The sequence below is a fragment of the Lepidothrix coronata genome, unplaced genomic scaffold, assembly GCF_001604755.1.
Source record: "Lepidothrix coronata isolate B3197 unplaced genomic scaffold, Lepidothrix_coronata-1.0 Scaffold0, whole genome shotgun sequence".
NCBI lineage: Eukaryota > Metazoa > Chordata > Aves > Passeriformes > Pipridae > Lepidothrix > Lepidothrix coronata.
The window spans coordinates 15716916-15730109 of record NW_016690180.1 but is presented as its reverse complement, the minus strand read 5'-3'; the positions used below and the strand labels follow the sequence as shown (position 1 = coordinate 15730109).

The 13194-nt window shown below is 40.0% G+C and overlaps 1 protein-coding gene across 7 annotated transcripts in view; it reads left to right on the top strand.

Moving 5' to 3' along the window:
- The first annotated feature begins 84 nt into the window (after nt 1-84).
- Nucleotides 85-13194, top strand: part of PI4K2B (phosphatidylinositol 4-kinase type 2 beta) — a 24490-nt gene continuing 11380 nt past the window's right edge. The window contains exons 1-4 of one of the 7 annotated variants that reach the window (XM_017816301.1): nt 220-582; nt 742-799; nt 2616-2737; nt 8260-8417. In XM_017816301.1, coding sequence (XP_017671790.1) covers nt 8283-8417 — 135 coding nt within the window. In that variant the 5' untranslated portion in view covers nt 220-582; nt 742-799; nt 2616-2737; nt 8260-8282. The other 6 variants (XM_017816218.1, XM_017815791.1, XM_017816129.1 and 3 more) reach the window with 6 other exon arrangements.

The following is a 13194-nucleotide window of genomic DNA, read 5'->3' as shown; positions in this document are numbered from 1 at the left end:
CCGCAGGGCGGAGCTCGGCCCCCCAGTGCAGATGCGGGGCTGCGGCGGCCCCTGGCCCTGAGCCCCAGGTGGGCGGCCCGGCGGTCCGAGCTCGGGGCGTCCTCTCGTAAGGGGCGTGCGGGAGGAGCCCCCCGGAACACAGACTACTTGGTTGGGAAGAGCCTATTCGTGGATTGTTTTTCCCTGCCCCGCAAGGTTTGGCATTAGGCTGTTGGTAACAGCGTGCGTCCCCGAGGTCCCCGACAGGGCTAGGGCGTTCTGTGCTCTTCGGGATGTTTTTGTGGACGCAAATGGTTATGGGATTGTCGTCAGGGAATAGCAGCAACCTGCCTGTGGGGCTGAGGAGTGCAACCCAAAACTGCGTCGGAGGGACGAAGACATGCTATCAGGAGAGACCTAATTTACCTTTTTTTTTTTGGTTTTTTTTTTTTTTTTTTACATTATTTGAGAAAAGGCAGTTACACCAGCAGGAGATCTGGGAAAGCTTTGCATCTTTACTAGGGACTGCCAGTGAATATTCAGCAGGTGGAAGCTTCCCTGGAACTGGCCTTTGCCCCACGAGGCGGTCGCAGGAGCTGGCAGGTTCCCATTTGCTTTTTTAAAACAACCAGTAGCGAGTACAGAAATTGAAGAGGCGCGTTAGGTATATGGTGTGTTTGTTCCAATATTTGGTTTTAACCAGCCTGTATCTGGTCAGCTGAATTTGTTTATGAAATCTTATCTGATTCTTCTGTTTTACAGTTTTAAGATCAGACGGCTAATTGGCACGTGAAGAGTGCATATTGACCGTCCTGCTTCTGTAAGTTTAATTAGGATCCTTTGGGTGTTCTGACAGAATAATCTTACACCCTGTTTTAATTGTTGGCTCAGGCTAAAATTAACAGTTTCTTAATCCTTTGGAACAGAAGAGAGCTTTACAAGTTGAACTGTCCCGCTCCTCAGTCCTCTCAGTCACGCCGCGCCTGGGCTGTTGCGTATGTCGTGTTGCTGCTGCTTTATGCTCATCTCGATCTGTATCACAAGAGGGCGCTCACCTAAAGCGAAAAGCGCAGGGTTGTGCGTGAATTCCCTTTTTTCCCTTCTGTTTTCCCTACTCCAGTATTTTGACATGGTGCTCAGATACGTATTATGAACAGATGACAAAGTATGCTCTGTGGGTTAGAAGGATAGAGACAGAAGCGTTAGCATGAGGAAAATGATCCAACTTATTTGTGTGATGTAATTGTTAGTAATTTTAATCCATGTGGCTAATTGAAGAGCATTAGCTACTCGGAATTAAAATTAATGGTTTGTTAATAACTATGATGGTGATGTGTATTTTGTTTAATTATGAGCTGTCGTAGTGTTTGAACTCTGCAGTAGTGAAGAGTGAGGCAATGTAAAGGCTTTGTTAGATCAAGACCTATGAGCAAGTTACAGAATTCTCATTGGATCAGGAGAAGAAAACTACCAGTTAACTGCATTTAGAAGTACAGTAATGTGTAGATGAGCTCATAAACCAAGAGAAATATTTTTTTTATTCTTTACTGTGAGGCGGGTGAGGCATTGGAAGAGGTTGCCCAGAGAAGTTGTGGATGCCCTATCCCTGGAAATGTTGAAGGCCAGGTTGGATGGAGTTTTAAGCAGCCTGGTCTCGTGGGAGGTGTCCCTGTCCATAGCAGGGGGGTTGGAAGGTCCCTTCCAACACAGGCCATCCTATTATTCTATGAAAAATAACTAATGAGTTATTTCTTGTTTAGTTTTATCAGAAGAAAGAACTCTCGAAGTTTTTAGAAGCCCTTGAATGAACTGTTTAATGGAATGTTGTTGAAACAGTCACAACTCACTCGTAGCTAAAGGGAGATGCAGTATTAGCAGTCTGCTGAGAAAAATGTCAAAATTCTCCCATTTTAGTCTGATCTTTTTGTTTGCTTCATACAGAAATTAACATCCATAGAATTTTCTATACAGAAAATTACATCCATTTGCTGTAACATTCATAAATATGTTTACTAGGCACAAAATGGCTATTCATGTGGAGTCATAGGTGACTGGATAAGTTCACTTTTAATTAAAAGGAATGGAAACAGAAATGCAAGTGTGAACAGATTTTATCAAATGTTACAGATATTAATAGTTACCTAAGTAAATGACATAGCTTAGTTCCAAAGTCCACTGGCTGACAGGTAATGTAAGACAAAACAAACACAACTCCAGCATTTCAGTAAGGTTTTATTTTGTCATAACCAAGCAAAGTGATTTTCTTTCTGTGATCCAGGTTATGCACAGAATGAGTCCTTACACCATGCATAATTATGAGAATACTGAATAATTAATATATACAGTTACTATTTTAAGCTGAGAACTGATTTGCTCCTGGTATAACCCAGAAACCAAGTTCTATGCAAATACTTCAGGTGTACACCTTTCTCCCATATTTCACCGAAATCTGAGGAAAATCCCTCTTCTATAGAGAGGTGTGGAACAAGGCATCCAGGTCAAAATCTGATGCAGTGTGTGGGGTTATAGTTGTATTCTCTTTCTTCCAGTCAAGATCGCATTGTTGTTGTGGGAACATGAAAATAATGACAATGTGTCCAATGTATTCATACTGTTTTCACTTATATTATTTTTAGCCTTCGTTTTGGAAGTTACCGTGATGATATAGAACAATGTCGTGTAAAGCGTGGGGAGGGAGAACGGCTGGCTGTGGCAAGTGGTGGCCAGGAGATAAACCTGTTCCAGATGTAGAAATAAGGCGAGTTCGAGGGGTGTTTTTGTTAAACTACCAGCTGCTCTGCGCGCCCCGTGACCGGTCGCTGGCGCGGCGCAGACTTTGGAGCCGGGCCGGGGCGCTGGCGGAGCTGAGGGCGCGGCCCCTTTAAGGCAGGTGGCGGGGCGGGCGCGGGGCCGCGCGCAGGCGCGGGGCCGCGCAGCCGGAGCGGCGGGAGAGCCCCCAGCCCGCCCGGCCGCGCCGCCGCGCTCGGCCCCGGCCCCAGCCCCAGCCCCAGCCGCGCCGCCCATGGCGGAGCCGGGCGCCGAGGAGCCCGACGAGCGGCTGCTGCTCCTCGCGGACCCGGTGCCTCAGCCAGGGCCGCCCTGGCGGGGGCCGCAGGGAACGAGAGCCGCCCCCGGCGGGGCTGTGCGGCAGTGTGGGGAGCCGGGGCTCGAGGAGGACTCGGACTCGGAGGACTCGGACTCGGGGCCCGAGGGGGATGGAGAGGACGAGCCCCTCCTGCGGGCGTCTGGTACCGGCCGCGGGCGCCGAGCGGGCGCCTCCTGGGACAGGGAGCCCCGGGCCGCCGCAGGTACGGCCCGACCGCCCTCGCCGGGCTCGGCGGCACCGCGGGAGCGGCCGGGGGGGACGGCGCGGGTCGGGCTGGGCGTCTGTGCCGGGGAGGGGGGAAGGCAGCCCCTGCCTGGCTCTGTGCTGCCAGCGGGGCTAGAAACACAACTGCTGGATGCAGTGCGCTCGGTGTGCCGTGCCCAGTGGCACTGCGTCGGCGAGGGGCAGAGACGCGTTGCCTTCGCTCGTCATGTGGGCTCACTGACTAATACTTAGTGAAGGGAAGGTGCTGCGAATCGATCGAAATGCAACTGCTTTGTGTCTCTGTGCAGGGCTGCACGAACTCATTTACATCTTGATGAGTGTCTCCACTGTTACTTCTCCCTATCTGTTTGCTGTTTTGTTGGGCCTTGCTTTGTTTCTGTCAAGTTTTTTTGAACTTGTGGCTTTGCATGTTCTGTGGTGGGACTGGATGCTACTTCCTGAACACTTGTCAAACTGTCAAGTTTTCTGTTTGTCTGCCTATCCCACTGATTACTTTCTTGTGACCCCCATAGTTTCATCTTGAAAAAAAAAGCTCAGTCTGTGCCTGTTCTTTGTTCCAATCTGTTACAACCCACCTCAGAAGGCAAGGGTAACCCAGATAGATAGATCCTTTGGGGTAGATTAGAATGAAAGGACACTGAATGATTGCTGTTTGTAAGTATATATGTATATATATAGGGTTTATTTTAGAACAACTTGGTTGCTATGGAAAGCAGGTACGTAGCTCTTTTGGCTATTATTATCTGTACTAACATAGCAATATCAAAGAATAAAAACATCACTTAAGACAATGTGTAAGGGAAAAGAAAGAAAGAAAGAATAAGAGTAGAAACATACCACCACCCGTTAGTCTTGTGACAAGACTTGATTGTTGCCATTTCGATGTCCACTGGTTGAAGTGATGGTCACAATCTTGATCTGTGGACTGTGAGGGAAGCCCTTATGCTCAGGACAGATGGGAACGCCCAGGTACCTCCCCTGGGGGTGGGGAGCTTTTAGTCCTCTGGCGAAAGGCCTCAGAAGTGAGTCTGGGGTGCTTTGGGGGTCTTTGATGGTTTATGATACCTTCTAAGACATGACAGCTGCCTCTCACATCAACATAGTTGAGCCAGTTATGCCCCATCAGCGGGGATGAATACCCTCAGGCCTCTGTGTTAACCTGACCTTCCCTGGGTGAAGAGGACTGTGTGTGTGTGTAAGGGAGCACAGTTGGCATGATAGAAAGCACTATTCCACTTCGCAGGATCTGCTGCTTACCTGGCTCAAAGCTTGGCTTGTAACCTCTGGTGGTAGGTGTTCACCCTCTCTGTCTTTCCTGAATCGCCACTACACACCCAAAAACTCGCCTCCTGCAAACCTGGCCTCAGCAAAGCTCCCTGCTGCCTCCACAAATGGGCAATTGTTTTGAGTCATTAACCGTTCAGTCTCTCATACAATCATATGTTCACTTTGTACCATCACATGCTTTAGGAGTTTTAGATGTGGACTCTACTGTCATAACTTTGGTTTTTATAGAAATCTATCTTTCCATGTTTTGAAATCTGGTCTTGGAGAGAGAAGTATAATGTGAAAGTTCAGAAATGCAAGAATTTAATAATTAATTTGAAAAGAGGCATAAGTGTAGCCATTACCTAATTCTAAATATACTGGCAAAATCATAAATTACTTGTTATTTATTGCTTACTTTTTTTTTTTAGGCTTACAACCTTTTGATTCTGTGCAAGTTTCTAAATAGGTGTACATCTAGGATGGGTTTGCTGACTGAAATCTGTGGAGTTCTGTCATTTCACAGCATTTGCTATTGTAATCATAGCATAGGATTTCTTGCCAGAGACTGGCAAGACTGTTCCTTTTGCAACAATTGAATAAATAAATAAAAAAGCAAACAAAACTCCTATCAAGTTAAACAAAATAAATTGTGCTAGTAACTTTATTTTAGTAGCCACAGAAAGCTTTTAATAGTGTATAGAATTTAACCATAAGGAAAGAATAATCTCTTCTTTTAACCACTGGTCCCAATTGTAGTCTACACCTGTAATGAGAACGTGCCATTAAAATGTTGAGTTCTCCTGTCTTGTTTCCACAAAGATGTGTTAAGGAGACAGTGCTTCTTGCAAAACACTTCTAGAAAAACTTCAAAAAACACTTCAAAACCTTCAAAACACTTCAAAAAAGAAGTTCATTCTTCAGAGTGGAGACTAGATGTGGCTCTTGCACCACTGGGGCAGTTAGGACAGTGAATGCAGGGTACTACTTGGAATCTACCCGAAGAATGTGTGAGAAAATCTCAGAACTGTGATTGATTACAGCATCTCATCCCTTGCTTCCCCGTCCTTAACTTTTTTGTATGTATAACACTTGAAGGTACAGGATTGTTTCACGAGTCAGGTGGAACCAACATGCAACAGATGTTATTTGTGCATGTTATTGCAACACTGAGTGTTTTCATAATGGAATTATGATCAGAATATGAGACTTTGTATTGGAAAAGATGGAATTGGTTGAAGGGACTACCTTTAGCCATGTTCATGTTGAAAGTGTATAAATCTAGCTTAGTGCTGAAGGAGTTCATACATATTACTTTTGTAAAGTGTATGAGTTTAGCTTATGTCATGTTCACTTGATAGAAGAACAGGCTGAGGTGCATATGTGAATGATTGTATTTGTATCTTCTTTGGTGAGTCTTCATCATTCTAGTATAGCAGCTTCCCAGTCTTGGTCTTAGCCAAATTAATTTGAAAAAAGTTCTTGAGCTTGGTATTAGACTCTGTGTATGTGAGGCCTGGTCTACTTAGTGGCAGTTTAATGAGAAGAGTAGTTTTCTAGAGTAATTGCAAGAGAAACCTCGATTAATTATAAAAATGGGAATAAGTTGTGATATAACATACTTTCTCAGTGGGAAACTTGATTAAAATGATTTTTGAAAAAGAAACCAACTCAAAAAAAAACCCCTGCCACATTCAGCAAATACTGTCTTCAATTAAGATGGTTTATTTGCATAGGGAGAGTGTTGATAAACTTTAAACTGTCAGTTTCTTTATTGTCAGCCTATATGTTTTTGTGCAGTGACATCACTGTTGTAACAGGCTTTCTCACGGCACAGTAGCAATACTGAACAAATCACGAGTTTCAAAAATTTCTCTCTTCTTCCTTGACTGTGCAGCATAATGCGGCTTCTTTGCTTTCAACTTTTTCCTTAAGTTGTCTTTTATGTTAAAAAAGACATGGTTGAAGAATTTCCCCAAGGCAGTGAGACTACAGTATTAGATTGTGGAATAAATGCACAGAAATCAAAAACTGCCCTCTGAATCTTCTGCAGAGACAACTGCAATCCATGTGAACAACTTCATTTGTAGGTCTTCTTCACCTGGAAGATCAATGTGCAGTGTGACTTAGCATGGATATTGCATTTTGTTTGGTAACAGTGCAATGCACAACCCTGATTTTGCTTTCACTGACAAATATGTAGTAGTTGCAGCTCCGGTGTGTGATGTAGATGTGTAGAGGTAGTTGAGGCTTGAATATGTAATAAGAATCATTGATTCAAAGTGACTTTTTCCATAAAAATAAATGCATTGTGGGTCTTTGGGTTTATTTCTGTAACTCACTTAAATACTTTGTGACAGGGAAATCTTTGAACTCCTTCCCTGTCTCTTGTTGTCTGACTCTGAAGTCTCAAAGTGTAGTTTATCGCAGCAGTATTTGCCGAGTAGTTGTAAGAGATTCTGATCCAAGGGGCCATAGCTGTTGATCCTTAAGAATGACCTGCTATTAGCTTTAAGGCTTCTCTTCCTGTTGCCAACTTATACTAAGGTTTTCCTATTTTTTTAATGCTTTATAGTTCTTTTGTTTGGAAACCATATTATTATTTGTGAGTGGTACGTTGCACACAAGTGATAGTGTTCTAGAAAGCTTCAAAGACTGTCCTGTGCTACAAAAGGTGTTTAGTTTTTTAATTTGACTCTCCACAAACTGTTTAGGAGTATCTTTTCTGTGGATTCTGTATCAGTTGCATTCCAGAAGGATGTATGTTACATTTTTCCAATTGCTGAAATGGGAAAAAAAGCGACTTTTATCTGTAAATGTTTAATTTAGAATAATGTAGCTGCTTCTTAATGCAGAAATGATCCCTAATAAACAGACCCATTACAACGCACTCAGTGAACGTGTAGAATAATCCCAGCCTTAAAAGTAAGGTACAATAATCTACAGTTTCAAAACTTGTGAAGAAATAGTTTGAAAAAATTGAAAGATGAATAGAATCCTGGCAACTTCCTTTCTAGTCGTCTTTCTAAATGTTTGTGTAGTGTTGTAGGGTTTGCATTATGAGTGTCTTCATAGACCTGATCTTTTGGTTGGTATATAAAGAAACACTACAAGTTGCTTACAATGTTTTAATGTTGGAATAGTGATGGCACGTGGTCCTCCACGGGGATGTTGATGCCACTTTTGAGTGCTACTTGTAACAGATTTTTCAGTGGGTTAACTTTATTGTGTCTCCGCAGACAATGAACGTTAGCTAAACTCTTGACTCAAGGGTGTGATACCATCCTAATAGTTAGTGGGTAATGAGCAGTTTGCTTTCAGGTAGCTTTCTCTGCAGGACACACAGATAATATGTAAAATCTTTAGCACTTTTTTTACAGTTGTGACTTTAAATGTTTTTATGATTTTTTTTTTTTTTAATCCTTGAAAAGTATAAACACTTAGCAGTGGTAGTCTCAAATTTGCTGTTGCGGGTTTGGCTGATTTACTTTAAACAAAAGGTCGATTAGACACGGATAAATCAGTGGAAAAACTTGCACTGATTTAATGGACCAGATTTTTCAGCCTGCTGTTGAATGGGTGTCAGCAGGGGAAGGGTGTTGGCTTTTCAATGTGTTTATTTATGCTGCTGTTAATTAGTAGTACAAATTGCACTTAAGACTCCTTGTTTTCTTATTTTTCAGGGCATACAGGACATATTGCTGATATGAATATATTTTTAGATGATCCAGAATTTGCAGAGATTATTCTGAGAACAGAACAAGCTATAGAATGTGGAGTTTTTCCAGAAAGAATCTCTCAAGGATCCAGTGGGAGTTACTTTGCCAAGGATCCAAAAGGGGTGAGCATGTTACTGCAGAGTCAGGGACACTATCAGCAGTGAACTGAAAATGGATATTTAAAAATTCTGTTTAAACGGAAATTCATTTAAATAAGTTGTTTAATAATTTATTGTATGCCAGCATTGATGTTGGAAAAATCAATGCAAGTAATAATTAGATTTCTATGTCTTGCAGCACAAGGTAAGGCAAAATAACTATTATTTCTCTGCTGCAGTTTTGTCATGTTTGAATGATCTGCATCAAATAAATATGGAGAAAATAAAAGGACCTCTAACATCTGAAAACAGTTCAAGAATTCCTTTGTGCGAAATCTTGTTTTCTGTATGTTTTAGTTGATTTTTGACACAACTGAGCTTCTGATTTCAGTACTGTTTAGGCCTCCTACATTTTTATCTCTTCTCTTTTTAGATAGTCTTTTATTTAGGTCATGTCTCCTTTCTCCTATATGATTGGTAGATGGGTGAGAAGTGATATCAAATCTACCTTTTTGCTTGAACTTGTCTGCTGAATCTTAACTGGAAAATTTGGTTTCCCCTCCCATAGTGGTAGATAGTACCTTGAATAGTGGTCATCAAGGGAGTGTCCTAAGGTTACTTTGAGACAGAGAAGTAACAGTTACCTGAGTATCTGGCTTGAAAAGTAACATTTGGTCAACAATATTTAGTAACAGAAAATGATGTTTCAGACATATTTTCACATTGTTTTCTTTAAATTAGAAATACTTTGCTACCCATCTGTTTCATAAAATAAGAGTTCCAACCCCTCAACTTTTGCTAATTTGTCATATCTGATTTTATTTTAAGCTCAATCAGGAGTTTTCTGGTCTTAGATAGATGTAGGTGTTCATTAATCCTGAAGATCCCAGTTGCTCAGTTGTGTTGGATGTGGAAGTTGTAACATTTTGAGTGCCTAGGTTTTCAGCATATATTCAAGATTGTTGTTATTCTGTGCATCTCCATAACAGTCACTTCCCTTTCATTTAGGGAGTAGTTTGGGTTCTGTTTAGCTTTTAGTCATATTATTGATCATTATAGAATATATTCCTGTTTTGTCAGTTAATTTTCACAGTTGTTTAGTTTGTTTTAATGCCAATTTTCTGGTGATAGTTTTACACTTTTTTGAATGAGTGATTTTATAGAATAGTTACCTGACTTAATATAAATAAATATGTAAATTTATGATTTTATTAATGAATTTATTGTTATGGGAGGTGGCAGTTACCCTTCAAAATCTTCTGAAAACTGCACATTGCAGCTCCATTATTCCATTGTAACCTGTGTTCCAGGAACATTTGCTAGTAATGATCCCCTTTATTCTGCTGGAGAAGAGCCAAAGTAGGTTGGGAAGGAGGGTCTCTCTCTTTTTGAAACTGGAAGGAAAAAGAATTCTTTCTCTGATGACTTTGTGGGATTCTTGCTATCACATACAATGCTGTAAATATGAAAACCTTTTCAAATTTTCATCCGACTTTTTAAATGTTACATTACTTCCCGATTTCAGTAGCTTAGATCTTTGTAGATTTCCAGGTTGTGTACTTATATACACATATTCAAACTTTATTCTGTTTGTAAAGAGGTATTTTAAATTAGGTTTATATCTTATTTAATATGCAATAGGAAAAAATCTGAGTAATAACCAAATACTGGTTTAAATTAATACTTTTTCAAAAATTCATTGCATGATGTGTCTAAAGAGTATTCTACAGTGTCATGCTAAAATACTTTACAACTGATTAAGTGGGCTTTTTTTGGAGTTTTTCTTAATGCTGTGCAGTTGACATTTTTTTATTCTTAGAGAGTTAGTAGAGAAATTGCTAGGGGAAAAAAAAAATCATACTTGTTCTGTATTTCCATATTTGCAAATCTGTTTTCTCTGAAGCTTCTCCAGACTTGATTTTGCTGGATTTTGGTGATTAGCAGATGCCTGAGACATTCACTGTGCCCTGGCGCTAGTGAGAGACTACTTATACATCATTTTTGTGTAAACATAACTGTAGTATTTTGGATGGGGCATATTATTCCTAGCTTCTTATGTGGTGATTTTTTTGTTGGTTTTGCTTTTCTTTTGCAGTAAATGTTGGTTTTGTTCCTAGTTAAGTTCTTAGTAGTGACTTGCCCTCCTCCTTTATGTAGGTCATTGATTTGAATGTAAGTATTTAGGAGAAATGATTTAAAAAAAGAGACCACTTATTTTATATGGGTCAGGAAGGATTTATCACAAAATATGGAAGTATTTGTCAACATGGGACTGTGAGAATAATGATACGGAGTTCTTAGCAGACTTTCAATTTTGCTTTTGTTCTTTGCAATAAATTAAGAACTTATCTATGTTTGCTATCCATATTAAAGGTCTGATAAAACTTAATTTTGTCAATAGTGCTATTCTAATTTGTGGAATGGATTTCAGATCCTGTTGGTCTGAGTATTGCATCATTCCACTTCAGACCAGTTTTGTGAGTTGCCTTCTATTCTTCTTGAGTAATCTCTTCCTTATGCTGGGAAGGAGCTCATTAAAGAAGTGCTAAGCCTTCTTACTGGTCAGCTTCTGAAGTGTTTACTCACACTAATGCCAAGTTACAGGTAAAATAAGCAGTTTCCATTATGTCATCTGATTTGCTGATTTGAGTCTATCAGAAAGATAAAAATCAATTTGCCTAATTAAAGCTAGCTTTTTTGCATTTATTAACAAAAATTATATAATTGTATGCTGATATGAAGGAGTTCTGTACTTAAGCAGCACTATTGCTGAAGTATTGAATATTTCTGTATTTGTGTAACCAATAAATACAAGACATTGTATCTGTTACAAATTGTTCTGCAATAGTTTCCTGGCAGTTTAACTACTGGCTAATTGGTAATGCTAATGGAGTCAGTCTGTAAATTAATTTTGACTGGCAAAATTAAGACTGGCCTTGCTAGCTTGTCCTACATATTGAGCTTTCTGATTCTACTCTGGTCCTCAACAGTGGTGGCTCTGCAAAATTTGGCAGGGTGTTCTAACTTCAGTGAAACCTTGAAACCATATCTAGATTTGACAGTATAGCACAGTACAGTCCAGACAAGTGATGGAATGAGCTAAGCTGCTTTTTCAAATGGGCACTTTGTAGGAAGTATTTTCCAGAGAGTGATTTAGAAAAGAGATAATTAAAGGTTTGGAAGGTACTACTATATACACCACAACATTTCTGGGAAATGCAAAGCTGGTAGCTTTGTTTTAAGCAGGTAGATACATGTGATTCAATAGGAAAAAATTAAATAACTTTTTAACATTTCTAAACCTCACATTGTAATTTTGATTAAAATAGTGTACCAAGTGTTGTGATTTAAAAATAAAAAATAATAATAAATAGTAATGTATTCAAAAACATGATGTCCTTTCACATTACATAGAATATTTATTGTAAGTGTAACCATTTTTGTAGGTCTAAATTGAATTGTATCTGCAGTTGCATACGACTTGTTCTTGGTTTTGAATGGTTTTATCTACAGTCATAGGTAACAGCGTACCAAAACCAAGAGAATTCTTGTCAGTTTATTTCCTATCTTTGTTGACAGGAAACTTATTTTACAGTTTGAATGCAAATAATGGTATTTTTGGGAATGAATCAAAATAGATGAATGAGACAGATGATGCTGCTAATGCCTGCTATCTTGTGTATCTGTTTCCAAACTGAATGAATTAAGTCCTCTGTAGTTACTTTGTCCTGGACAATCTTGGACAAAGCAAGATTGTCTAGGACAAAATGGGTGAAAATTCTCTAGAAACTAAGGCAACTGGTCGGATCCTCTCCCTAATCCAGCCAAATCAGCAGTTACTGCAGCAGTCTTTGACTGCCAGGAAACTTGTTCCTGACCTGAGTGTCAATCAGCTCTGAGAACTGGTGCAACAACAGGCCGTGTTTAGCTTATTGAGAGGTCCATTCTTTTGATGAGGATTCAGTAAAGTACTAATACGTGAAAATGCTTCCTAAACAGTTGTTCTTAAATATTTATTAGAAAGAATTTGATTTGCTTGCCACTGTGCTGTGAGGAGGGATGAAGATAAGCATTTCTACAGCATTCCATGTGACCTATAGAAAAGTCATTACACGGACTTTATGCAGTAGGCCAGAGTTCATCACAGGCAATTGAAAGGTTATATATATTAGTCTGGTAATAATCTTGTGGTTTGAGGTCAACAAATACAGAATCATATGTAGAAGGCACCTTGAGAAATCATTTATTTAGTGCCTGTGCTGTGGAGCAGGATTGTTTTAACGCGAGCCCTGATAAATGTCTAACTAACCTCCTGTTAGTTGCATCCTGCTTTGGAGACTCCAGAACCTGGCAGTCTGTTCCAGTCTTGAGCTGCTCTTAAGGTTCAACTTTCTCCAGTGTGCTAACAGATTTCTTGAAGCATAGTGTCCAAAATTGGACACAGCACTCTGATTAATTTTAGTATTTACTACATGTAGTATTTACTACAGGTAAATGGTGGCTGATGGTGTGAACCATTGTCGACTTTAAATTGAGGAGTCTACAGAAGTGGTAAATGACACCACTCTTGGGAATTGCTGAGTGCAGAAGCTTTTGATCCATTCAAACTCAGAGCAATAGGAAAATAGATTTAAAAGAGAAAATGTAACAGTCAACTATTAATGTTCTTTATGTTTGTCACTTTCCTGGAGCCACTATGTCTCCACCTGAAATAGCCTGTCAGTGAGTTAATTGGTGGGCTGAAAATTGCTTTTAAAGCTACTTTTGTTACCTCCTTTTTAAAAAACTTAGAATATAAAAA